General features: G+C 45.5%; 1 protein-coding gene across 12 annotated transcripts in view; it reads left to right on the top strand.

The window, feature by feature from the left end:
• PRRC2C (proline rich coiled-coil 2C) overlaps nucleotides 1-13,688 on the top strand; it is a 135,368-nt gene extending 121,680 nt beyond the window's left edge. For 8 of the 12 annotated variants that reach the window (XM_030572550.1, XM_030572541.1, XM_030572540.1 and 5 more), the window contains 4 exons: nucleotides 2,690-2,793; nucleotides 7,504-7,630; nucleotides 8,867-9,103; nucleotides 11,843-13,688. In XM_030572550.1, the coding sequence (XP_030428410.1) occupies nucleotides 2,690-2,793; nucleotides 7,504-7,630; nucleotides 8,867-9,103; nucleotides 11,843-12,103 (729 nt within the window). In that variant the 3' untranslated portion in view covers nucleotides 12,104-13,688. The remainder of the gene's footprint in view (nucleotides 1-2,689; nucleotides 2,794-7,503; nucleotides 7,631-8,866; nucleotides 9,104-11,842) is intronic. The other 4 variants (XM_030572551.1, XM_030572547.1, XM_030572545.1 and 1 more) reach the window with 2 other exon arrangements.
• The last annotated feature ends 14,224 nt before the right edge of the window (nucleotides 13,689-27,912 follow it).

Below are 27,912 nucleotides of genomic sequence, written 5' to 3'. Positions count from 1 at the left end.
GCAAGAAGGAACTGAAGAGCGGGCGGGCCAGCAGGGGTATATATCAGGCGCCATACCGGCGCCACTCCAGGGGGCGACCTGCTGGCCCACCAACTGTTGCTAGGGTAAAAAGTCTCCAATGAATGTGCACGCGGTGCGCGCACACCTAATTGGAATGGATATGAGCAACACATCTCGAAGAACAACAGTTACAAAGGTGAGTAACTGTCTTTTCCAACCCCCTAATCATTTTTATTGCCGTCTGCTGGACTCTTTCCAATTTTTCCACGTCCTTGTTGTGTGGGACCCAAAACTGAACACAGTACTCCAGATGAGGCCTCACCAATGTCAAATAGAAGGGAATGATCACGTCCCTAGATCTGCTAGCAGTGCCCCTACTCCTACAGCCCAAAATGCTGTTAGCCTTCTTGGCAACAAGGGCACACTGCTGACTCGTATCCAGCTTCTCGTCCACTGTAACTCCTAGGTCCTTTTCTGCAGAACTGCTTCCTAGCCATTCGGTCCCTAGTCTGTTAGAGTGAATGGGATTCTTTCATCCTAAGTGCAGGACTCTGCACTTAACCTGATGAGGTTCAACAAGGACTCTTTTGGCCCAATCCTCTAATTTGTCTAGGTCCCTCTGTACCCTATCCCTATCCTCCAGCGTATCTACCACTCCTCCCAGTTTAGTGTCATCTGCAAACTTGCCGAGAGTGCAGTCCACGCCATTTTCCAGTTCATTAATGAAGATATTGAACAAAACTGTCCCCAGGACCGACCCTTGGGGCACTCCGCTTGAAACTAGTTGCCAACTAGACATGAAGCTATTGATCACTACCTGATGAGCACTTTGATCTAGCCAGCTTTCTATCCACCTTTATAGTCCATTCGTCCAGCCTATACTTCTTTAACTTGCTGGCAAGAATACTGTGGGAGACCATATCAAAAGCTTTCCTAAAGTCAAGGAATAACATGTCCACTGCTTTCCCCTCATCCACAGACCCATAGAAGGCAATTAGGTTAGTCAGGCATGACTTGCCCTTGGTGAATCCATGCTGACTGTTCCTGATCACTTTCCTCTCCTCTAAGAGCTTTAGAATTGATTCCTTGAGGACATGCTCCGTTATTTTTCCAGGGGCTGATGGTTCATGGGACTAGAGTTGTTCTGTTTCCAGAGGTACAGCACATATTAAATAGTAGGAAAGATTCTACCAGAAATACTTGCCTTCGCAAGTGGAGACAATTTAGTCGCTGGTGTGAACTCCAGGAGACAGTCCCAAATTCTGCCCCACTCCTCTTGTTCTGGAGTACCTGCTACATCTAAAGAAAACAGGACTGTAACTTAGTTCTCTCAAGAGTTATCTGGCAGCCTTTAACAGCCTTTCATACCACTATTGAGGGGTTCTCCATGTTTGCTCAGCCAACATCTGCAAGGTTCATGGAAGGCCTGGAGTCCCTACTTCTGTTTGAAAACTTTAATTTGGTTCTTACGTCTTATAAGTCTTCCGTCTAACTGATGGCAACTTGCTATTTATCGGATTTCACTATGAAAACAGCCTTCCTGGTTGCTATTACCGCAGCCCACAGAGTCAGAGAGATGGGGCCTTAATTGCAGATCCTCCTTTCACAATTTTCTGTAAGGATAAGGTTTCCTTACGTCTGCATTCCAAGTTCCTTCCTAAAGTGTCCTCTGAGTTTCATCTGAATCAGATCATTTACCTGCTAGTGTTCTTTCAGAAATCTCACAAGTCCAATGTGGAGACTGTGCTCCATACTCTAGATGTCAGAAGAGCATTCTTCTATGTACATAGGACTAAACCATTTAGTAACTCCATTAACTGTTGGTTTAGTTGGCAAACAGATCAAAAGGCTCTGCTCTTTCTACCCAAAGGTTTTCAGAATGGATTTCTGGGTACATTACAATTTGTTACACTGCTGTGAACATCTCAATCTCCTGTTGGTGTGTCAGCTCACTCAACAAGATGACAAATGTCCCAGTTGCTTAAGTCTGCAGAGCTGCTACATGTCTCCAGACACTCTGCTTTAATCGGTGCCTCCAGATCTGATGCAGCATTTGGCAATGCATTTCTTTCCTCTGTAATTGACTCAACTCGGAAGCTTCCCTCTCCTGATGGGGCTACTGCTCCATTTGAAATGGAGCACTCATAGGAACACTACTTATAACAGTTACCGCACAGAGTGAGTAACCTCTTTTTTGAGATGTCCCCCTCTGGGTGCTCCATTACCCATCCTCCTTTCCCTCTGCTTCAAAGTTTCCTTCTGAGACTCAGAAATGGAGAAGGAATTGAGAACGGTTCACCTGTACAGCCTGATATAGCCTCAGCGTGGGGCTTGAGGAAATCAGTAGCACATGCACAAGCTGAATGGACACTGCTAATGAAAATCACTAATTGAAGACACGTGGGGCACATACTTACATAGAGTTGGAGCTTTGATAGGGAGACACATCTCAAACTACAGTTACTGCACAGGGTGAGTAACCTCTTTCCCTGTCATGAGGAGTAATTGCATGCAGGGAAGGACAGCCATGTGCTTGAATGTTCTTCGGTTGCAAGCAACTATTTTTTTCCCATCGTAATAGCAGCCTGAATAGAATGGGCCATTTGTGGTTGTCCTTATAAGTGATGCACTTGTGTTAAGCCACAAGTGATGCATTTGGGCTAAACTGCTGTTAATAATTTTTCTCCAGATGTCAGAAATGGATCTTAAGGCCTTTGGAAGCGGCATTGATGTTAAACCAGGAACTCCACCAGTTACTGGTAGAAGCACCACTCCAACCTCCAGTCCTTTCCGGTAAATGAGCCTTTTTAAGCTCAGAATTTCATATAAAATCGGTTCTGTATTAAGTATTGTAACTAACTGTTTGCTCATGCACGACCAATCAATTCTTTGAAAGAGATGAATGTTAATGGGGGAGGGTGAAGGCTATGAATACTTCAAAATGGTAATGCTTAAACAATCAACAATCTTAGCGCAGCATTACAGTATGTCATCAGGTCTGCTAACAGTAATGCCAGAAGGATACTGCCCTGAAACATGAAGATTATTTTTTTAATTTGTGAATGAAATTGAAATGTCACTGAACAATTTTTAGAAGTGATTCCTGGAAGCATAGTGGCGAAAAGACACATACTAGTGACAGAAAAGTCTTTTTGGGATGGCACTGGTATAGGTTTTAGAATCTATTCAATTTAAGGGTAAAACTCTCTTACATGCACTGAAGGTTGTCATCATGACCTAGGGCATAAACTAAAGCCCTTCTTAAAACCCCACGCCTTCGAAAGAAAACATAGTGATAGCAACTCTGATGGAGTCTTGCACTTCAGTGCAGGATTTACAAACTGTTCTTAAGCTCTGAAATTAGTATATAGGCTGGCTTGCACATTTATTTGGCTGATGTAGGAAAAAGTGTGGCAGATTTTGCAGGAAAATTTTAGCAAAGTTGAGGTTTATGTTGCCAGTACACAGCTTTTTGAGACTGCTCACAGTGCTACTTGAGGGAAAAACCTTTAATAGAAAAAGCTAGAAAACAGGACATACTGTAACCATCTATGGCTACTAGGTGTTAATGGAAAATCTGAAGTACTTTGTGGGTTTTTTTATTGGCTGTCTGAACAACTGAATTTAAGAAATCCTACACAAATTGGTATTACATCAGGCCAGAGATTTCAAAAGTAGCAAAAGGGGAAGGACCCTCTTTATTTCATATTAATCTTCTGGTATGTGAAAATTTGGAAATTAATGAGAACCAGTAGGATTTTTCACTTCTTCAACATACAGGGGATGAAGATTGTAATGACTTCAGACTGTACCTCTCTGTTTCTCTTCCCACAAGAGAAGGTGGTTTTGGTTCTAGAAAGTTTTTTTCTTCCCCCTAGTTACTGGGCCTGAAATAGATTGTATTGTAACCGAGACTGACTGCATCTGGGGTAAGGAGAAGGGTGTATTTTCAGAAACTGAGGTGACAATGACTTGCAGGCACTAAAAAGTTTTTAAAAACAATGCCGAAATAGAGCTAGAAAGTTTTGAAGATTTCAGAGGAATGTAAACATATATTGCCTGTGAAGACTACAAATGAATTGTAATTCAGATTCACTTTTGCACAATATGGACATCTCACCTGTATCAGCCCTCAGTGTTTTGTGCGCTTTATTTTAACAGGAGGTTATATTTCTGTTAGTTGTTCCATTTCTTGACTGTGGTTTTCCCCCTTAATACAATGTAGGCGCTCAGGTGGATCTCTGATTTTATGTAAATTGGTGAACAACCTCAAAGCATTTTTGTATTGACATGTTCTGATTGTGTCCTGGAAATAAGTATATCTTAGTCCCAAGCATTCATATAACCTAATATCACTAGTGTTGACGCAGGCATGTGCTACTTCCATGGTCTTTGCTGAATGTATGGCCTGTAAGGGGAAAAGTCTGATTCTGAATGGGGCCCACTTAGTCTCAATGTGCCCTTAATATCTAACTACTTGAATTTTTTTTAAATAGTCTCAAATCATCCCAATGTTGGGGTTTTTTTGTTGTATAATATTGTGGCTATAGAGGTTCTGAATGCATCGATACATGTTGGTAAAATAGCTTGTTGACATCAAGATAGCTGAAATTTAGTGGACAGGTAATTAACCTGCCATATATAGTCTCTTCTTCACTTCCAATTTCCCTGCTTGGTTTCAGTCACTGAAGCTTAATGTTCTATTAGATTACAATAATTGTGTTAAGATGCTTATGTACAGAGTCAGTTGTCTGGGAATGTTTTAGGGTTTTGTGCGAAGAGCGTTTCTGCTTTCTTGTTTTTTTTGCATATGTAACACAAGGTAATTTGTTTTTATTCAGAAATAAAAAAATTGTGATTACAGTACTGATTCATTGCCTGTATCTTTGTAATTGTCTATCCTTACTCGTGTGACAGACCCTGCAGCTCTGAAGCAGACAAAACTCCCATTGAGAGGCTTGGGAGTTTTGGCTGCATCAAGACATTAGGATTGGACCAGGGTCGGCACTTCCATTTAGGCGACCGCCGCCAGGATTTGGGAGGGCGGCAAACTGCTCCGGTGGACCTCCCGCAGGCGTGCCTGCGGAGGGTCCGCTGGTCCCACGGCTCCGGTGGAGCATCCGCAGGCACGCCTGCGGCCGGTCCACCGGAGCCGCGGGACCAGCGGACCGTCCACAGGAACGCCTGCGGGAGGTCCACCTGAGCCGCGGGACCAGTGAGCCGGCCCTGCGCCTAGGGCACCAAAAACCCTGGCGCCGCTTCTGGATTGGACCTATAAACGTATGTATATTATTTCATAGTTGCATACTCAACTGGGAAATGCCAAAGCTAAGTGCATATGGACACTCTTGCTCTTCCCCCTTGTATGTATGCATTTAAGATGGTCTTCAATTATATTGTATTAAATACAGTACTGCTGAAATTTTTCCTATAAGTTTAAGAGTATAATGTTCAGCGTCATGTTAGTAATCTTTTTCTCTTATACAGTTATTGATTTTAATAGTTCATGTGTATCCTAAGATTTTAGGGGAAATGTATACAGTACTGTTTGAGCATGTGCCTATAAATTAAAAACATTTAATGCTGACGGCTTAAAGTGCAACTTTAATTTTGTCATTTCTGATTTTTATTGAATAATTTCAGTTTATCAAGCAGCCTTTTAATATTATTTCCTGAAACCTTCCTGACAGGGATGAGAGGAGAGACTGTCAAGGGATTTTCGGTTCCCTGCTTAGCTTAAGGTCTTTTCAGCAAGATAGGAACTAGTTGCTTTATACAAAGGAGAAAATACTAGCTACACAGTTTTCTCAGATATGCAAATTAAACCATCTAAATTTGTGAGTAGCTTCTTTCCACTATGGTAATAGGACTGAAAATTTTGTACCTTCTGTAGTTAGAAAATGGACTACTCGAGTTGACAATATCCCTTGAATTGTACTTCAGTGTTTAATACAGATTTTGAATGGAAATTTCAGTTTTTCATTGCAAGAAGATTTTTATGGGCTGAGGAGGGAGAAAATATTAAAAGGAGCATCAGTCTTCATGACACCAATATTCTGATGGGTTGCAAAGAAAAGGCAGTTAATGTGTAAAATCAGCAATCAGGAAATATTTGAGAAATTACTGAAATGCCCTGTCCCATGCACTTTATGGTCTTCTGCAGAGACCCCTTCTGTTGCTCACCTTAGCAGAACCCAAGGTGTATTGAAGGAGCCCTCGGGCCCACTCATCTTCATTGGGCCAGCGTGCAGTTGGGGCAGATGGGCTGGAAGACTCCAGAGAGCCACAGAGTTATAGTATTTTATACTTGTTCAGGTTGAAAATTGTAGGAATAAACCGACTTAAACTAGTAAAACAATTTGAGTGACTTAGTTTAGCTGTGCTCACGCACATGCTCTGCATCAGTGCTTGTGTAGCAATCTTAACAAATATATTGCACGTGTTTAATAAATGATATTTATAGCAAATCAAACCCCATTTCCTCACGACCGAGGTCATGTACTACTTCTTGGTGAAGGCTGTTGCATTCTCAAAAAATCAGCTTTCAAACTTCATCTGTTTTGGCTTGGCTGTTCAAAATGTTACAGAAAAAAATGGTAATGGAGGGACATGGTTTTTCTTCTCACAAAAACTAAAAAAAATCATCCCACACCTGGAGAACTTCAGCCTGAAAACAGAAGTTTCAGAAAGCTGTGAGCAAGAGAGAGGGTCAGAATGGAAACAATTAGGGGCATCAACTGTCCTACATGTGTACTTGGTATGTCACAGGCCCCGGTGCTGAGAAGCTTAGGATCTGAATCAAACAATACAAAGGGAGTGGAATGGACAAAAAAGAAAAAAAGGTGGAGGGGGGGACCTTACCACACACAGCAAACAGTCTTGCTTACTGAGTCTGAGGGTACGTCCACACCATCCGCCGGATTGGCGGGTAGCGATCGATCTATCAGGGATCGATTTATCACGTCTAGACGAGATGCGATAAATTGATCCTCAAATGCGCTCCCCGTCGACTCCGGAACTCCACTAGGGCGTGAGGCGGCAGCGGAGTCGACGGGGGAGCCGCAGCCGTCAATCCCGCGCCGTGTGGATGGGAGGTAAGTCGAACTAAGATATGCAACTTCAGCTATGAGAATAGCGTAGCTGAAGTTAACGTATCTTACATTGACACTTCCCCCGCCCCCCTTAGTGTAGACCAGGCCTGAAATCGTTTATAGTAGGGGCACTAGGTAAAGTCTGTGGCCAAAACATTTACTTTCCTTCTGTGTTCTATTGCTCATTCTGTTCAGTAATTCTGACTCTCAGCTATTTCCCCTTTGTATTGCCATATTAACTTGCTACTGTTCTGGCTTCATTTGCCTTGAGGATCCTAATGTTAGTTGATAGGGAATGTCTGATGCTAGTTTTCCTTTGAGCTCAGATTTCAGCTGGGATTTGCTAATTACAAAAGCATCCTTGTGATGATAGCAATGTCTTGATTCTAATTGGTGTTGGTTTCTTTTCAAGGGCCGCTTCTACAAGTCCTAACAACCAGTCCAATAAAATGAACAGCATTGTCTACCAGAAGCAGTTTCAGTCAGCAGCTGCTGCTGTAAGAATGACACAGCCATTTCCTGCACAATTCGCACCCCAGGTGGGAAACTGATGGCTTCCTGAAAGCAAACTTGCTTTTCTATACCTCAGTTAATCCTGTGACTTTATAATTCTACTCACCTGTGGGCACTGTTTTTATTTTGATGGGTTAAAAGTATAAGCCCTAAATTTGAATAAAGAATGTTGTTTATCAAGCAACTGAATTCAAGATAAATGCAAACTTGTTGTTAACCTTGCTTGTTAATGCAGGTTTTCTGGTGTTTTGTGCATTTTAATTTTCAGGAACATCGGTACATAAGAAAGTGAGACACATAAAAGCACTAGGTTGAGTAGTTCTAGTACAGGTAGGTGCCTTGCAGGCTTCCCCACACAGCTCCAAACAACTTCATTTCTATACACACTACTATATGGGAGTGTGGGGGACTCAGTATCTCCGAAGGGTCCCAGTGCATACTTAAGATTCTAAAAACTAAGCAGATTCCTAGTCGTTTGTCTGAGACGCAGTTCTGAAGTGTTCCAAAGTATAATTTATTTTTTAAAAATTCCAGTGAACACCTGAAAAAAGTAACTGTTCCAGGTTATAACTGGATATCGTTGAGCCACTAGAGAGAGAATGATACACCTCTACCCTGATATAACATGACCTGATATAACACAAATTCGGATATAAAGCAGTAAAGCAGTGCTCCGGGAGGCGGGGCTGCACACAGTGGATCAAAGCAAGTTCGATATAATGCTGTTTCGCTTATAACGCAGTCAGATTTTTTTTGGCTCCCGAGGACAGCGTTATATCAAGGTAGAGGTATATATGCTGTGGATAAGGACTCTTTGGGATTCGTTTGTTTTGGTTTCAGAGTGTTTGACTTAAGGATCTCTGTGTCTGGTTATTTTTGATTGAAGGGTTCATTCACTAAATGCTGCCAGGTGCAGAGAACTTTCTCACTAGTGATGCCTTAGGTGCTGCCTTCCTAGGATTTGTAACATGCCTTAATTTTGGGTTCTCCCCCCCACACACACACACACACTTTTTTTTATATAGAATTTTGAGTTGTTAGAGCAACTTTAAGCACAACAGCATCATTTTGGGGGTTCTATTTTTCCTAGAGACCAAGCATGGCCTGTTTTAACAGAGGAAAAAAATCCCCCTACTTTCTTAGCATTAGTTTATTGGCAGAGCAGGCATGTTTTTCCCCCTCTAAGGAGAAGCCAACATATGATCTGGTTGGCAATTTTCTAATTGCTAAATGTTTTTTGTTGTTGTTTTTCCCCCACTTAGATTCTCTCTCAGCCTAACCTGATCCCTCCATTGGTAAGAGCCCCACATACTAACACCTTCCCAGCGCCTGTTCAGAGGCCGCCAATGGCACTGGCTAGTCAGATGCCACCTCAGCTGACCACAGGCCTTATGAGCCACCCTCGTTTACAGCATGTGGCCAGAGGTCCTTGTGTATCACTATCTGGAGTCAGAGGCACTCAGGCCCAGGCTACGATGAAGGCTGAACAAGACATAAAGGTTAGTATTTTGAACAGCAGTGCTGTTAACACCAGTTCAGTCTTGACAGCTCATAGGGCAAAAATGTGTCTATGAACCGTGTCTTACGATGCCTCTGGACCCTTAACAACTTTATCCAAGTCTTTTCATGTCTTAGTACAGACTAAAAACTAAAACTAACACACACGCCCTCTTTTTTTAAAATTTTTTAAATTTTTTTATTAAAGAATTGCAAGTGTAGTGATTGGCAGCAGGCTTCCATTCTCAGGTGGTTTTGTGACCAATGGCTCCATGGAACAATTACCATTCTTGGGGGAAATCTGATGTTTAGGCTTCAGGAGACTGCATATTTTGGATGAGATGTAAAATCCAAGGTCCTACTATTAGTGGCTACTCAAGGCCTGATGAGCCCCAAGTGTACTGGCCAACTTCCAATTTTGGGTAATGTGTCCGAATTATATTTTCCCTATTTCTCAATTCCTGTTATAAATTGTTTAAACAGCTGGCATATTCCACCCAAGAGGCGGCTGCATTTCGGTAATAGATTATGTGAATCAATATATATAAAAACTTGTAAAGCACTTTGGGACCCTTCATGATGAGGCAAGATATTTCCTGAAGCAGATGCAATGGCACAGGGAGTCTGTGTGGGGACACCATAAGATTATAATACACTTAACACATCTGCCTGTATTCTGCAGAATGAGTTACCCATGTGGATAGCACTTCATCTAAAGGAACTCGTCTTCAGTTATGTTGCCACTTCCAGTGTCTGGGTGTAGAAGTAATGTAACAAGCTTTTTTAAAAAAAAAAAAAAAAATTAGGCAGTTGGTGAGATGTTACTCTCGCTGTCCTTCACTTAAATTGTAGATATTTTTAGTTTGTAAATAATTACCTATCAGGGCTACAGCTAGTCCAGAATTATAATAAATTAGGCTTAATGTTATCCAGAATTGACTAGTTCTTAATCCGTCTATAAAATTTGATCCTGAATTAGGCCAGTCACATCTGAGTTTGCCCTCAAAAGACAGCAAACAAAAATCTTGCATAGTCTTGTTTTCTGTACCTCCCCATATACATTCTTTGAATGATTATTTCACATTCATTGCTATCATTCCTTGTCACTTGTGATTAAAGCATTCAGACATCCTGATTTAACTAACAGATCTGCACAGAGGAGTTAAGCCCCCGTGCTGCTTCATTTAAAATGCAAGTATTTCCACAGTCTGTTGGTCCATCACTAATAAATATTAACGTTGGTTGCATTACTTGCATGAAAAGTTGGTTAGTCATTACAGTAGACTGGGGGATGGGATTCTTGGGTTGTTTTCCCATTTTTACATGGAGGGACGGCAATCTCTCTGCCCCATCTGTAAAATTGATAGAATATCGATCCACATGAGTATTGATGTTCAGAGTGTTTTGGGGGCCTGCTTATAAATGCATAGCATTCTTGATAGCATATTACTTTTTGTGTTGTACAGAGCATTTGCTTGCAGAGGGCCTGAGGAGTGCAACTCCTACTGGAGTTGAGTAGCACTTACATGAGCAGTCCCTTGACTTTAGTGGGCATTTGTGTGGGTACTGCTCAGTGTGAATAAGGGTTATAGACTCCTGCCATTAGGCAGCATAGTGCTATTCCTTACAGAGAAAGGAGCAAGGGTAAAATTGCAGTTTGCACCGTGTAACCAAGTGGCTTAAATTACATACCTTGCAAGCCTGGGAAAATGGCAGTAACTGAGGCTATCGCTGTAGTGCAGCTAGTGCAGACGCTCTAAGCCAATGGCAGAGAGCTCTTGCATCAACTTCATTACTCCAGCCCCCACGAGCAGCGGTAGCTGTGTCAGTTGGAAGAAGCTGTCCTGCTGTCCACGGGAAGCCGGTGCAATTTAATGTCGCTCAGGATGGTGGCTTATTCACACCCTGGAGCAACATAACTTATACTGACTTAAGCTGTAGTGTGTATATAGTCTGAGAGAAACCATAATTAACCCAACCTAGACAACAGCTTCTGTGTGTTGAGGGGAGTGGTGGGAGGTCTTCAGGAGTGAGGAGAATTTTGAATCAGGACATTATGGCTGCATTGGCACTGTAGACTTTCTGAAATTGTCCACTGTTGCTCTAGTGACAGTCAGACAGTTGGTGTAGGCTAGTTGCCAACATTTTTGCCACTGTCACATAACCCTGTTCAGAACAAGTCCAGAAGATGCAATGGCAAAAAGGTGGCAGCTGGTCTGCACTTGTACAACCCTTGTTAGTACTGACAGTCACAGTAGTGCTAGAGCAAGTGGGTGACGGTCAGCGTTCCCAGTGTCAGACAAGGTGGGGGCGGGGGGGGGATGGCATGTACTAGGAGCACTTACATTAAGGACTTGTGTTGTGATGTCTAATGCTTTATTTATAATTGAAGATTTTTTGCAGTTTTCAGAGTTTCTAAACGTTCCCTAAAAATAGATCTTGGACTTAGTGGGATCCAGGTCAGCAAAATGTTTCCAAGTGTATCCAGATGGGAGAGGTGTTTAGAAATGGCTGCAGGAAGGGCAAGGGAAGATTGGGCATACCACTACCTTTATTTTTATATTGAGAGACATATAGCCCGGGGAAGAAACTAAAAGCATAGCAAGATGTTGCCCTTTGGGGAAATCCTGATCAATCTGATTGGTCATGAAATTTTTTAAAATATAACCCCGACAAGAAATAAATACTTTTATCTTAATGCTCTATCACTAAATGTGTTGGGTTTTTTTCCCTTTTTTAAGGCGAAGCAAAGAGCAGAAGTTCTTCAATCCACACACAGGTTTTTCTCTGAGCAGCAACAACCGAGCAAACCAATAGGAGGCAAAGCTCAAAAAGTGGACGAAAGTGGAAGCAAACCCACTGAGGCAATGACGGACTCCTCAGGGGTCTGCCAGGACAAAGTGGAGGAAAAGCCCGCCCCTGCGCCTGCTGCCACCACAAAACCTGTTAGAACTGGACCAATCAAACCTCAGGCAATCAAGACAGAAGAAACAAAATCTTAAAGGCTGTGTTTCTATGAAGCTGGGGTGGCGGGGAGAGATATGACAGCAGCATGAACCCGTAACCCAAAGGGCAAAACAGTGGTCTTCTATCCCATCATGGCTCCAGACAGTATAAAGGGAGATAGACTCTACTGGCATTGACAGACATAAAGAGCTGCAGGTCCAATAAAGCTCTCAATCTCTTTGGGCTTGCAGCTTCTCTAACATAGCATGAGGTCTGCCTTTGGTGGAGTGTTTGTAGGTATATAGACATACACATCTATATGCCATCCAGATACATAATGGGAAATAGCACAGCAGAGGAGAAGGTGGCTGAAGAGCTGGGAGGATGAATACTCTTTTATTCATGCTCTGCTGTTCTTTGGCTGCTATTACATCTTTTATAAGCTGTCTCTCTCCAATCATGCAGTCTGAAGACAGTGCTGGACAGACTAAGGTGTCTTTATTTTTACTTTTTAGTGACTTAAGAGGCTGCTGTTTTGCAATAAAGAAATGAGAATTAATATAGTTGGCAAGTCACATATAGTAGCTTATCCTTCACCACCTGGCATCTAAAGTAATAGAACACAATTAGTGACATTGACATTGTGTCAAATTTCCCTAAAAAGGCAGTGTTTGACTGCTGTTGCTTTTGGTTGATATGATGTATTTAGATCACGACAGTAAAGTGTCGCTTGGCACGCATGCTACTCTCTCTACACCCATACCCCCTCAGATGTTCACCTCTTGGATTTAAAAACCTAATTGCATTAATAGTCAAATGAGTTCTGTTCATCTCTGTTTGGCTATCCTTGTATGAAGCCAGTAGTCTTTAACCAGTTTCCAGCTTTTGTCTGTATAGAGCAATGAGCACTTAGAACTGTGCTGCTAGATTAAAGAGAAACTTTATCAGAGTAAAGAGAACCTTATCTACAAAGGTGCATTCTTATGTCAGAGCTGCATCGCACCACCTCCTTGCCCACTGTGTGCTGGAAAGTAGAAATCAAGTCAAATAATGCCTTTTTAATTGTATCCTCTATTATTATAGCTGTAGGACAGTACTGTATGATACTTCTGTGAATGTAAGATATCCTGTACCTGCTTATGATATGTAGTAGTGACTGTGCTATACCAGAGCTGTTTTTAATAATGTTTTCTTCCAGACAATGATTGAGAAGCTAATAAAAGGCACCAGGTACCACATCAATAACAGAATTTGCTGTTTTTTTTCTGGGATTTTTTGTTTTTTACTCTTTGGAAGGATGTATGCTGAAAGTCTAATGTGTATAATTTTGTTCAGATGACTGCAGAAGCTGGAAAGGCTGTTGCTGCTATTGATGCCTAGTGAATCGCTATTGGTTATCTTTTTATATAAATATATATATAATTTGAATTTTTGGAAACTTTAGCTGTGATGTCAACTTTGGAAAAAATATCCCACTTGTACTGTGAGTTGGCATTGTACAGAAATTAACAGCCATATTGGTCTAGAAATGTTCAACTTAATTTTTTTTCCATTTGTACAGGGGTAATACACTGTTAAATATGTAAGGTCTTATTTACATGAGTTTGATTACAGAAACTAATAAAGTATTCTCTAAATAAAGTATCCTGGTAATTTTATAATCCATTAGTCTACATGCTTACAGGCAAAAAAGAATGTGTGAGGTATCACTTTTGCTGTATGAATAGCATATGTTATGGTTTAGGAAGAAAACTTACAGCAGTTGAATTTCTAAAACAGCTTCTATATGGTCAACAAGGCTTGCCTCCCTCAGTACACTTCTCTCCTATTAATCCTCCAGTGAGGACTTAATAGGCCATAGCTTAGCCATATACTGGATCAGACTCTTAGTTTATCATTTCCTGTAGCTTGCCTCCAGCACTGGCCAATATCTGATGCTTAAGAGCATGAAGTAAACCTCCCATAATGCTTCTGGGCAATTGTGCACTTCATGGAGTAAAATAGGAGGGGAGAATTCCTTTCTGACTCCCATAGAGATCAGGTCATAGTATGTTTATAATGTCAATTGTGGTTGTTCAGATACTGCAGTCATTCATAGTGACAGACCATTAAATACAAGATCATGATTTGCCAGGTCAAGCAGGAGAGGGTCGCGATATAAACACATGTTCTAGATTAGTAAAAGAAGTACAAAAATTCCAAGTACATAACTTATTTCATTTCCCCAAATTGCTGTAATATGAAGGTTTTCTAAATTCTGGCAGCCAGTTCACCATTACACAATCTACCTTAAATGCATGAAAATGTGCCATTAGCTGATACCTTTGGAAGCCCTTGTACCTTTGATCATTCTTAGTGTTTCTAATATCGTCTTCAGCATGGTGTCTGACTGCCAAGATGTTCAACCCCTTTAACCCTGCAAGTTGCAACATCCTTCCCTCCATTGCAGCCAGCCAGATGGAACTGGCATCTCAAACACAAGGTAATTAAGTGAAACGGTTGGGAATGCATCCCTAAAGTGATAGTATATTAGTTAAACATATGTGTATGTTCTTTAACTGGCCACTAGAGTGTGCCCTTGCTTCATTATAATTACCTGAAAATGTAGCGATTTATCTTACTGTCCATCGTAGGGTCCATCGCATCCGAAGAATGTGACCAAACTGCAGAATTAAGAAATAAGCCAATAGCACGATCTCAGCAGCTGCTTTTGCAGAAGCTGATGGCCTATTCTGTTGTTCCATGTTGAGGTACTGGGGGAAAGTGTATAGAAGGATTGGTCTTCCCTGTACCCAAAAGGAACCAGACTGAAGGCAATGGCTTGGAAAGAGTTAAAGTAGAAGCCAGGAGAAGGTTAGCATATGCAGAGAGCTTCCAGTGGGGCATGTAACTGACAAGAAGAGCCAGCAATTCAGTAGGCCTACAGCAAAAGGGACTGAGGACACTAAAGATGCAATAACCGGCAGACAAAAAGAAGAGTGGTGTACTAGTTTATACATCTCTTCTGCTAGTTACACCTTTCAAACACATGCAAGTGGGTATGTCTTGTTCAGCCATGGGACTTGCATGCAACCGTGGTCACAAACGACCAAATTAAAAATACTGTCATGGCAAATTCCCTAGGAGACCAAAGGTCTTGTCTCCGTACAAAAGGATTCATCCAGTGCAGTTATACCCGCAAACCCTCCTTGTGGAGACGCAGCTTATATGGGCAAAGAGTTTCCAGAACAAACCCTATGCTGGGAAAGGGACCTTTTGTCAATATAACAGTCCACACTAGGGCATTTGCTGGCATAGCTTTAACAGGTAGGAGTATGATTGGTTTAACAATGGTGTGATTTAACAGGTAGGGGTGTGAATTTCTCCCTCCTCCCCCTTGTAATGGGCACAGCTATGGCTGCAAAACTTTTTGAGTACAGATCAAGCCAGAGGATTAAATTTTCAAAAGCACCTGTGTGATTTGTGAGCCTGCTTCTGACTTCAGCTATGTCTACATGAGGAGCGCTTTATTAAACTGACGAAGTATGGCTAGTGTGGATGCAGCCATACTGGCAAAGCTGTGTTTTTTGTACCTGAATAGTTAAACCACTGCCACCATCCCCCAGGAGTGAAACAAGCTATCTTGGTAAAAGCTATGCCGATATAACTCTGCCTATGCTAGCAGCTTCTGCTGGCATGATGATGTTGGTCAGGGATCACACCTGCTTGCGCCCCTGACTGACACAGAGGTGCCGGCAGAAGTCTTGTCTTATATAACCTTAGCTTCCAAAGTCATTTAGGTGCTTTTGAAAATTTCACCCACCATCTTCGCTGTTGGTGTCACAGGTGGTTCTCCGTGGCAAGGTCCAGATGAGCCGTTTCTCCTTTTTAAAAGTGTTTTGGCTTTTAAAAGGGGCCACAGGCTGAGCAGACCCATAACACAATGTTCTGACTTTTGAACACAGCTCACTCATGGCTAAAGCTGCCCCTCAGCAGCAGCAGCCAGGCCAGCCTGAAGAATTGCCTCTGCTAGAAGTGGTGGCCTTACCCACTGATTACAGCAATAGGAGTCCATTTCCACAGCACCCAGTTGCAATAAGATGGCCAATCAGTGAGCCGTTGATGGGTAGTAAAAAGGAGTGCGAAGCAGCCCTGCGTAGTGATCCTAGGAAGTGGAGGCCTGTTGACATTGCAAATCTCTACCCTTGCAGGTTTGCCGTACATTTACTCTGCTGGTTGCTGTTGCGTAGGGACCCTTGCTGAACAAAGCAGTTATTGCTCCTGCACAGTGATAGACCTTGAGATGTGTTCACGTTGCAGGAGCTGGGGTTTGTCAGGCTAGAGATTCAGAAATAAGATCTAGGGAAGAGACTCCCAAGTATGGAGGTAAATCTAATTGTGTGAGCTTAGCAACAGTAATTGGGTGGCTCCTGGTGACAGGCTTTGGCCTCTGAACCTGAGCAGCACTGACATACAGTGAGTTAGTGTCTTCTAGAGTAAGGAAGGATCACATGGTTAGGACACTTGCGTGGAGTTAGGAAGATGAAGGTTCAATTCCTGGCTCAGCAACAGGCTTCCTGTAGGTCGCAGCATTAGCAGTAGGCCACAGTGCCTCACTAAGGCCCAGGCCCTCAGAGGTAGGTAGGTACCTAACCCTCCTGTTGAGCCTTAGGTGCTGAAATACCTTTGAGGATCTGGGCCTTGGGGTTCCTCTGCCTTGGTCCCTGGCTTTCAAAAGGGGATAACAGCACTGTTCTACCTCACCAGGGTGTTGAGAGGAAATACATTAAAGATAGACACTCAAATACTGTGGGTCGTGGGGGCCCTGGAAGTACCTTAGCAGGTAGCAAAGCCATCTGTTCTGCTTGCACCCAATCAGCTCTGAGCAGCCAGTTAATGCACCAGGAGATGCTGAGCCAAGCTGGCAGACAGGTTGGAAACCTTTGAGACCTGAGAATTCCCATTACCAAAAGAAACAAAGGGCTGCTTTAGACACACAGGGTATGTCTGCACTGCATGTCCAAGTGTGGGCTCTGACTCAGATTTGAGCCCAAGTCTGAATTCCATCCACACGCAAATCAGCCTGACTTGGATCCTACTGGTGAGGTGGGATGTCAGTAGGGTGACCAGACAGCAAGTGTGAAAAATTGGGAAGGGGTGGGGGGCAATAGGAGCCTATATAAGAAAAAGCCCCAAATATCAGGACTGTCCCTATAAAATTGGGACATCTGGTCACCCTAGGTGTCAGAGCCTGAGTCCTGATGAGATTCAGGTCCAAGTTATGTCATTTTGCAGTGGGGACACAGCTCAAACCACAGACCCAAGTCAGGCTGCACAGTGCAGTGTGGACATGTTAGCATAGTGGTGAGACCCAGGTCCAGCAATTGTCCAGACCCGGTTTACAATGTAGTGGAGACAGAGCCAGTGTTTGTACCCATTGACCCTACATCAGCTTGGAAACCTTACTGGGGATGCAGCCAGGCTGCTTTATGGGTGCTAGTGTCGCGACTGCTTGTTCCCATGAGTTACCTACCATCCACAAACCAGTACCAAACCTGTGTCCGGATTGGCCCTAAGCTGTGCAGAGGTACCAAAAAGACACCCAAACATTTGTGATGTCTCACGCAGCTTCGGCGCTTGAGCTATTTGGGGGGCAAAAGTTTGTCTTGGTTACTCAGTGGATCTGTTGCTAGTAAGTAATTGCAGAGAGGTCACTACGGCTGCTTGAAACTTTACAGCTGCAGCACTGTTAGACCTCAGGCCTGTTTGCTCTAAAATCATGCCCCTAGTCCCACACCTCCACTCAAGTTAAGGGAGAATCACCATTTGTTCATGTCTAGCCGTACATGGTCTATGATCTCCACTGGGCTGTTGTGTTTCAGTCGAGTAGAGGGCAACGGTTTACCTAGAAACTTACCAAATCTCCATTATTTTAGCCCAACCATTGGCCCTGCCCCTAGTTCTTCTTCCCTGAGGTCTTCTCTGTTCTCACACTCCTCCCTTCCCCATTTTCCCCTCCTGCCATAACTTTCTCAGGGCACTCTGCTAGTGGGAAGCGACCCCGTTACATGGCTTCCTGGGCTACTGTAACACCTCTGACAAGGGAACTGCCTGAGGCGTACGGGACTGGCAAAGTATTCTGGGCCAGTCGGCCTGATGGGACGCCATGTGGGGGCAGATATTAAGTCACGTGTGTTGGAGGGTTGGAACCCAGCCCTCTGTTAATGGTGAGAATCCCAGGGCCTTGCTAGCTTAGGGAACCTTTCCCCCTTAGGCCATTGTTTGAAATCCAGTCCTGGGCAGTCAAGCCCACTGTCACCCCCAGCTGCTCTGCATTTGGGGCCCTGGGTGAAACACAGTGATGCCTCCAAGTCCTATTTATCTCTGAGGGCCAGGCAGTCACATCACTGACCCCACAGCACACCTGGCACTTCCCAGCCAAGATGTCCAAAGACTGACCACGACCTGGTGACAGCATGACCAGGTTGGGATGAGGTCATTACAAGAGCAGAGGGGGCAGAAAACATGGGTTGTTTGCCCAGTTCCTTGGGCTGCCCTGGTCTGTAGATCAATAGGAGCTTAGGATCCAGCAGGGGCCCTGCCAGCACCCTGTGGGAGACCAACAACACCTAACAGGTGGTGGAGCCCACTGGCGAGCTGCTCTTGCTTTATTCTGAGGTTCTGAGATTGAGGCAGGAGAGTTGTGCCAGGAGGCAATGAGGAAAGTCCCTCTGGATGGGGAACTGCAGGTTGTGCACGGTGCTACAATGCCAGGGGACGCCTGGGCCAGGTCAGGACAGAAGGGCAGGAAGCATGATGAGTCGGAGGGACGGAACTGATGGGTCGCTGCTCCGGTGATTAGCCAGCACGGCCCCTGGGGCTAAGTGCTTGGCGTGAGCCATCCAGGCGAAGGGTTGAGTGGAGCGTCCCGAGAGAAGACAGCACAGCTGGCTGGGACCAGGGGAGTGCAGCTGCGGTCAATCTGTGAGAGCAGCTCCAGGTGAGGGGGACAGCACCTCTGGCCCGCAGAATACACCGCCAGCAGAAGCGGTGGGAATAGAGGGGAGTCAGGAGCAGGCTGAGCTAGCGGGGCTGGGCTGGGAGACGAGCTGTCCATGGAGTAAACAGCGCAGCTGATGGGGACAGAAGAGGATCCCAGCCCAGACTGTACCGAGGGGTCCACATAAGAGTACAAGGTCCGCTTGAGGGAGTAAACGGCGTAAGTCCTGGGCAGAGGTGGAGCAGGGCTCCGGCCAGCTGGAGCGCCCTGGGCCAGGTAAGGCACTGAGCTCCTGTCCATGGAATACACCGCATAGCATCTGGGCACAGGCAGCACGGAGCTCTGCTTAGCTCGCTCCACGGGCTCCCAGGGAGGGGACAAGCTCTGATCCCTGGAGTAGAAGCCCCAGCTGGTGGAAAGAGGCGGCGTACAGCTGTGATCCACCTGGGACAATGCAGATGCAGGCCTGGCCGTGGGGTAGACACAGCGACTTCCTGTGACGGGAGATATGGGCCTCACCATGACCTGAGCCTGCGGCCCCACCAGAGGGACTATATTCAGGGACTGGTTGTAGAGAGCGCAGCTCGCAGGGACGGGGGAAGTGGGACTCCGGTCAACCTGAGCCAGCAGCTCCCGGTGAGGACACGTCCTGCGGCCCAGCGGGTGAAGCGTGAATCTGCTGGGCAATGGAGGCTGATCCCCCCACGTTCGCAGGGAAGAACCTGGGTCCCTGGAGGAGGCAGCGTGGCTGGCTGGACCAGGACAAGGGGGAACCATGGCAGGTGTCCCAGTGCATCTCTGTCCCTCCCTCACCGCCGTGATCAGCTCACGTCTGCATCTGAGCTCGTTGCTCCCTGGCCTGTGGGGGGAAAGAGAAATTGGTCACATGACGCTTCTGAGGGTCTATTTCCACCTTGCTGCTCTGAGTGGCCAAGCCCCTGGCCTGCAGAGAGAGAGAGAGAGAGAGTAGGGCCTGCAGGAGTTTCACATGCCACTTGAGGCATATCCCCGTCTCCCCGCACAGAAATGTATATGCTTCACTCCCTACCCAGCACAATGCGTGCCCCCTGCACCCAGGCCAGAGCACAGATCAGGCGAGTTGTGTTATGGGGCACCGATCCCCTTCTCATCCCAGCAAAGGTGGTTCTGCAAGGTGAGCCCTGGAGGCATTCTCCACACCATAGCTAAGAGGTCTACATGCTGACCCCATGCACTGGGCAGGAAAGTGGAGAATCGGGCCTATCTGCCTCCACATCCTTTCTGACTTTGCTAAGCAATATTTGCTGGTATAAAAGAACATGTAGGACCTCAGGGTAGGGTAATGATTCATCAGTCAGTCTGGGGCTAGTCAGACTATGGCATGGACTGCTCTGCTGTCTTCCTAGGGTAGGATCTAGCCATGCCTGCCTCCTCCTTTAAATGGGTGGGATTGAAAAGACACCTGCCTTCCTACTTCCTGGAACACTCTAATCTCCTGGAAAACACAGTCCCCATCCCTCTGGTCATGCCTTACTCCTGGAACTGCCCCACTTTCCCCAGGAAAGGGTCTCACCACCTCTGCCATTACCCCCGTGTCATAAACAGATAGCTAAGGGTTAATGTCTCTTTCACCTGAAACACCTGACCAGCGAACCAATCAGGAAACTGGATTTTTTCAACTTTGGGTGGAGGGAATTGTGTCTCTGAGTCTTTTTGTTTCCGTCTGCCTGCTGTCTCTGAGCTTTGGAGAAGTAGTTCTATTTTCTAGTCTTCTGTTTCTAAGTGTAAGGACAAAGAGATCAGATAGTAAGTTCTATGGTTTCTTTTCTTTGGTATTTGCATGAATATAAGTGCTGGAGTGCTTTGATTTGTATTCTTTTTGAATAAGGCTGTTTATTCAATATTCTTTTAAGCAATTGACCCTGTGTTGTATCATCTTAATACAGAGAGAACATTTGTATTTTTTCTTTCTTTTTTTATATAAAGCTTTCTTTTAAGACCTGTTGGAGTTTTTCTTTACTTCAGGGAAATTGAGTCTGTACTCACCAGGGAATTGGTGGGAGGAAGAAATCAGGGGGAAGAGCTGTGGGTTGGATTGCTAGCCTGATTTTGCATTCCCTCTGGGTAAAGAGGAAAGTCCTTTTTGTTCCCAGGACTGGGGAACGGAGAGGGGGAATCACTCTGTGTAGTTTCACAGAGCTTGTGTCTGTGTATCTCTCCAGGAGCACCTGGAGGGGGGAAGGGAAACAGGATTATTTCCCTTTGTTGTGAGACTCAAGGGATTTGGGTCTTGGGGTCCCCAGGGAAGGTTTTTCAGTGGGACCAGAGTGCCCCAAAACACTCTAATTTTTTGGGTGGTGGCAGCAGGTACCAGGTCCAAGCTGGTAACTAAGCTTGGAGGTTTTCATGCTAACCCCCATATTTTGGACGCTAAGGTCCAAATCTGGGAATAAGGTTATAACATGGTGGCAGCGGCGGGATATAGACAGAATCCAGAAGCCAGTAGGAATATTATATTTTTCTTTTCTCTGCTAAGGGCTTTTTAGCAGAGAGAAACAGTTTGGTTTTAAAAGGGAACCAGAGAGAATTTTTTTTTTCTGCTCTCTCTAGCAGTTTGTGGTTTGCATGTTAAGCGAGAAGACTGTTGAGGGTCTTTTGTCATGCAATAGCCCTCCCATTAGGAGGCAAGTACCAGCACTTATATGCATGCAAATAAAGTGGTTTTTCTGGTTTCCCTTCATTGAACATTAGCTAGAGAGAGAAAGGGAAAAAAGCACTGTTGCTAGGCAGACTTCAGGAGGCAACAGAGCCTGCAGTTCAAAAGAGAAACACCGGAGGGCACCCCAACACAAGAAAACAGGAACCATGTCTACCAGGACAAAAATGGAGGCCGAAGACCAATTCAAAGAAGCTGAACACAGGCGACAACTGGAAATAAAACAAAAAGAGATGGAGATAAAAGAAAAGGAAGAAAGCATCAAACTGGCAGCCTTCCAAAGAGAACAGGCAGCCCAAGAGGCAGCACACAAAAGAAAACTAGAAGAAGAAGAGGTGGCCTACCGAAGGAAACAAGCAGAAGATGAGGCGGCCCACCGCCGAGACATGGAAAAACACCAAAAAGAAATGGAAAAACAACAAAAACAAATGGAAAAAGAAAATGAAGAGAAGGAAAAACAGAGAAAACATGAACTGGAGTTGGCAAAAGCTGGGCTGCATGTGCCAGCCACCCCTAACAACCCGGCGCCAATTATTGCTCCACAGCACAGGAAATTTCCCACCTACAAGGCAGGTGATGACACCGAGGCCTTCTTGGAAAATTTTGAAAGAGCCTGTCTTGGGTACAGCATCCCCGAAGACCAGTACATGGTAGAATTAAGGCCACACCTCAGTGGACCTTTAGCAGAGGTGGCAGCTGAAATGCCCAAGCCGCAAATGAATGACTATAAACTTTTTCAAACCAAGGCCAGATACAGGATGGGGATAACCCCAGATCATGCCCGTCGGCGCTTCAGAACCCAAAAGTGGAAACCAGAGGTGTCATTTCCCAAACACGCCTACTACATTGCAAAAAACTATGAGGCCTGGTTAACAGGAAACAACATTCAAACCTTGGAAGAAGTGAACCTCCTCATACAAATGGAGCAGTTCTTGGATGGTGTTCCTGAAGACATCACACGGTACATACAAGATAGAAATCCCAAAAATATCGCTGAGGCGGGGGAGATTGGAGCCAAATGGATGGAACTGGCAGAAAGCAAGAAAGCTACTGTCAAGGGGAACGATTACCCCAGGGGGCACACAGACCATAAACCCTACAACCGAGGACAGCCAAAGACCCCACATACCACCCAAGTAAAGCCACAGATACCCTACCCTTCAACCTCACCAGTCTCCAGTAACTCACCTCGGCCCAGTGACCCATCAGATGGAAGATGCTTTAAGTGTAATGAACTGGGACATATCAAGGCCAACTGTCCCAAGAACACCATGCGAGTGCAATTCATTACACCACCATCACCCCAAAGATCCCCAGGCCCGGATGCCTCTCAAATACCCTTGGAGCGAAGGGAAAATTTGAGAGTGGGCGGAAAGAAGGTTACTGCGTGGAGAGACACGGGGGCACAAGTGTCAGCTATCCACCAATCCTTCGTTGACCCCAAATTCATCAACCCAAAGGCCACAGTTACAATTTACCCCTTCATGTCACAAGCTGTAGACTTGCCTACAGCTCAACTGCCTGTCCAGTACAAAGGCTGGTCAGGAATGTGGACTTTTGCAGTCTATGACAATTATCCTATCCCCATGCTACTGGGGGAAGACTTGGCCAACCAGGTGAGGCGGGCCAAGAGAGTGGGAATGGTTACCCGTAGCCAAACCAGGCAAGCTTCCAGACCCATTCCTGTTCCTGAGCCATCCACAGACGCCCCGTCTGTGTTACCAGAGACCCAGACAGAGGTAGTGGACCCGGATTCCATGCCTACCACTGAAACAGCCACAGCATCTCCAGTCCCAGGCCCGGAACTGGAACAGCAACCAGCACCAGCAAGTGCAACCACATCTTCAAACTCAACGCCAGAGGGCGCCAGCAAGCCAGAACTGGCAGAAGCAAAAGACAGCCATACCCAAAAGGCTCAGCCAGAGCCTGAAATACCCTCAGGTGCACCAGCGGAGAGCGGTTCACCAGCAACGGAAACAACCCCATCACCTACATCGCTTCCAGAGGGACCAAGCCCGAGTCCACAGTCTGAGGAAGAACTGGTGACCCCAGCCTCAAGGGAACAGTTCCAGACTGAGCAGGAAGCAGATGACAGCCATCAGAAAGCTTGGGCGGCGGCACGGAGCACCCCACCGCCTCTCAGCTCTTCTAATCGATCCCGGTTTGTTATAGACCAAGGACTTTTAGACAAGGAAATTCTTTCTGGTGGACACCGGGAAGAATGGCAGCCGCAAAAACAGTTGGTGGTTCCAACTAAGTACCGGGGGAAGCTCTTAAGCTTAGCCCATGATCATCCCAGTGGCCATGCTGGGGTGAACAGAACCAAGGACCGGTTGGGGAAGTCCTTCCACTGGGAGGGGATGGGCAAGGATGTTGCCAAGTATGTCCGGTCTTGTGAGGTATGCCAAAGAGTGGGTAAGACTCAAGACCAGGTCAAGGCCCCTCTCCAGCCACTCCCCATAATTGAGGTCCCATTTCAGCGAGTAGCTGTGGATATTCTGGGCCCTTTCCCAAAAAAGATGCCCAGAGGAAAGCAGTATGTACTGACTTTAGTGGACTTTGCTACCCGATGGCCAGAAGCAGTAGCTCTAGGCAACACCAGGGCTAACACTGTGTGCCTGGCCCTAACAGACATCTTTGCCAGGGTAGGTTGGCCCTCCGACATCCTTACAGATTCAGGGTCTAATTTCCTGGCAGGGACCATGGAAAAACTGTGGGAAACTCATGGGGTGAATCACTTGGTTGCCACCCCGTACCACCATCAAACCAATGGCCTGGTGGAAAGGTTCAATGGAACTTTGGGGGCCATGATACGAAAATTCATCAACGAATTCTCCAATACTTGGGATCTAGTGTTGCAGCAGTTGCTGTTTGCCTACAGGGCTGTACCACATCCCAGTTTAGGGTTTTCACCATTTGAACTTGTGTATGGTCACGAGGTTAAGGGACCATTACAGTTGGTGAAGCAGCAATGGGAGGGGTTTACGCCTTCTCCAGGAACTAACATTCTGGACTTTGTAGGCAACCTACAAAGCACCCTCCGACACTCTTTAGCCCTTGCTAGAGAGAACCTAAAGGATGCTCAAAAAGAGCAAAAGGCCTGGTATGACAGACATGCCAGAGAACGTTCCTTCAAGGTAGGAGACCAGGTTATGGTCTTGAAGGCGCAACAGGCCCATAAGATGGAAGCATCATGGGAAGGGCCATTCACGGTCCAAGAGCGCCTGGGAGCTGTAAACTACCTCATAGCATTTCCCAATTCCTCACTAAAGCCTAAAGTGTACCATGTTAATTCTCTCAAGCCTTTCTATTCCAGAGATTTACAGGTTTGTCAGTTTACAGTCCAGGGAGATGATGCTGAGTGGCCTGACGGTGTCTACTACGACGGGAAAAAAGACGGTGGCGTGGAAGAGGTAAACCTCTCAACCACCCTGAAACGTCTGCAGCGGCAACAAATCAAGGAGCTGTGCACTAGCTTCGCCCCATTGTTCTCAGCCACCCCAGGACGGACTGAACGGGCATACCACTCCATTGATACAGGTAATGCTCACCCAATCAAAACCCCACCCTACCGGGTGTCTCCTCATGCCCAAGCTGCTATAGAACGGGAGATCCAGAACATGCTACAGATGGGTATAATCCGCCCATCTACCAGTGCATGGGCATCTCCAGTGGTTCTGGTACCCAAACCAGATGGGGAAATACGCTTTTGCGTGGACTACCGTAAGCTAAATGCGGTAACTCATCCGGACAACTATCCAATGCCACGCACTGATGAGCTATTGGAAAAGTTGGGACGTGCCCATTTCATCTCTACCATAGACTTAACCAAAGGGTACTGGCAAGTACCGCTAGATGAACCTGCCAAGGAGAGGTCAGCATTCGTCACCCATGCGGGGGTGTATGACTTCAATGTCCTTCCTTTCGGCCTTCGAAATGCACCCGCCACCTTCCAGAGGCTGGTAGACGGTCTACTAGCTGGACTGGGAGAATTGGCAGTTGCCTACCTCGATGATGTGGCCATTTTTTCAGACTCCTGGCCCGAACACCTACTACACCTGGAAAAGGTCTTTGAGCGCATCAGGCAGGCAGGACTAACTGTTAAGGCCAAAAAGTGTCAAATAGGCCAAAACAGAGTGACTTACCTGGGGCACCAGGTGGGTCGAGGAACCATAAACCCCCTACAGGCCAAAGTGGATGCTATCCAAAAGTGGCCTGTCCCAAGGTCAAAGAAACAGGTCCAATCCTTCTTAGGCTTGGCCGAATACTACAGGCGATTTGTACCACACTACAGCCAAATCGCTGCCCCATTGACCGACCTAACCAAAAAGACCCAGCCAAATGCCGTTAAGTGGACTAATGAGTGTCAAAAAGCCTTTACCCAGCTTAAGGCAACGCTCATGTCTGACCCTGTACTCAGGGCCCCGGATTTTGACAAACCATTCCTAGTAACCACAGATGCATCTGAGCGTGGTATAGGAGCAGTGCTCATGCAGGAAGCAACAGATCACAACTTCCATCCTGTCGTGTTTCTCAGCAAGAAACTGTCTGAGAGGGAAAGTCACTGGTCAGTCAGTGAAAAGGAATGCTATGCCATTGTGTACGCCCTGGAAAAGCTCCGCCCATATGTTTGGGGACGGCGGTTCAAACTACAAACTGACCATGCTGCACTAAAGTGGCTTCATACTGCCAAGGGGAACAACAAGAAACTTCTTCGTTGGAGTTTAGCTCTCCAAGATTTTGATTTTGAAATTCAACACATCACAGGAGCTTCTAACAAAGTTGCTGATGCACTCTCCCGTGAGAGTTTCCCAGAATCCAGTAGTTAAAAAGTGTTCTTAAAATATAAAAGTCTGTTAGTTATATACTTAGTAGTATATGTAAAGGTGCATGTGTTGTATTAATCTGTTTATTTGCAAGTTCTAAAAGGAAATTGCCGCCAGTGAGCTTCCCCACTGTCTGCAATTTGGGGGGCGTGTCATAAACAGATAGCTAAGGGTTAATGTCTCTTTCACCTGAAACACCTGACCAGCGAACCAATCAGGAAACTGGATTTTTTCAACTTTGGGTGGAGGGAATTGTGTCTCTGAGTCTTTTTGTTTCCGTCTGCCTGCTGTCTCTGAGCTTTGGAGAAGTAGTTCTATTTTCTAGTCTTCTGTTTCTAAGTGTAAGGACAAAGAGATCAGATAGTAAGTTCTATGGTTTCTTTTCTTTGGTATTTGCATGAATATAAGTGCTGGAGTGCTTTGATTTGTATTCTTTTTGAATAAGGCTGTTTATTCAATATTCTTTTAAGCAATTGACCCTGTGTTGTATCATCTTAATACAGAGAGAACATTTGTATTTTTTCTTTCTTTTTTATATAAAGCTTTCTTTTAAGACCTGTTGGAGTTTTTCTTTACTTCAGGGAAATTGAGTCTGTACTCACCAGGGAATTGGTGGGAGGAAGAAATCAGGGGGAAGAGCTGTGGGTTGGATTGCTAGCCTGATTTTGCATTCCCTCTGGGTAAAGAGGAAAGTCCTTTTTGTTCCCAGGACTGGGGAACGGAGAGGGGGAATCACTCTGTGTAGTTTCACAGAGCTTGTGTCTGTGTATCTCTCCAGGAGCACCTGGAGGGGGGAAGGGAAACAGGATTATTTCCCTTTGTTGTGAGACTCAAGGGATTTGGGTCTTGGGGTCCCCAGGGAAGGTTTTTCAGTGGGACCAGAGTGCCCCAAAACACTCTAATTTTTTGGGTGGTGGCAGCAGGTACCAGGTCCAAGCTGGTAACTAAGCTTGGAGGTTTTCATGCTAACCCCCATATTTTGGACGCTAAGGTCCAAATCTGGGAATAAGGTTATAACACCCCGTATGCAGCTCATCGGTGGGATCAAACCCACCTCGAGATGTAGGACTAGCAGCCTTATAGACCTCATCAGTGCTCCAGCCACCCACTGGAGACAGGGACGTTCTGCCAGCCATGGGGAACACATTGATCCTTCGTTTCTACACTGCATCATTAACCCTTTGTACCCTGCACCTCCCCTGGCTGTGGCTTTCCGTAGTGGTTAGCGTGGTTGCAGCTAACTGCTGACCCTTGTGAAGAGCATCCTGGCCCCAAAGAAAGGGACATTTCCTGGCGGTGTGATTTAGTGGATGTGGGGATTTCTACCCCCTAAGAGCACTGATGCTGGGGCCACTGTATCACCCC

Source organism: Gopherus evgoodei, chromosome 8 (genome assembly GCF_007399415.2).
Source record: "Gopherus evgoodei ecotype Sinaloan lineage chromosome 8, rGopEvg1_v1.p, whole genome shotgun sequence".
Lineage (NCBI taxonomy): Eukaryota > Metazoa > Chordata > Testudines > Testudinidae > Gopherus > Gopherus evgoodei.
The sequence above is the reverse complement of the archived record's forward strand: the minus strand, read 5'-3'. Positions and strand labels throughout refer to the sequence as shown.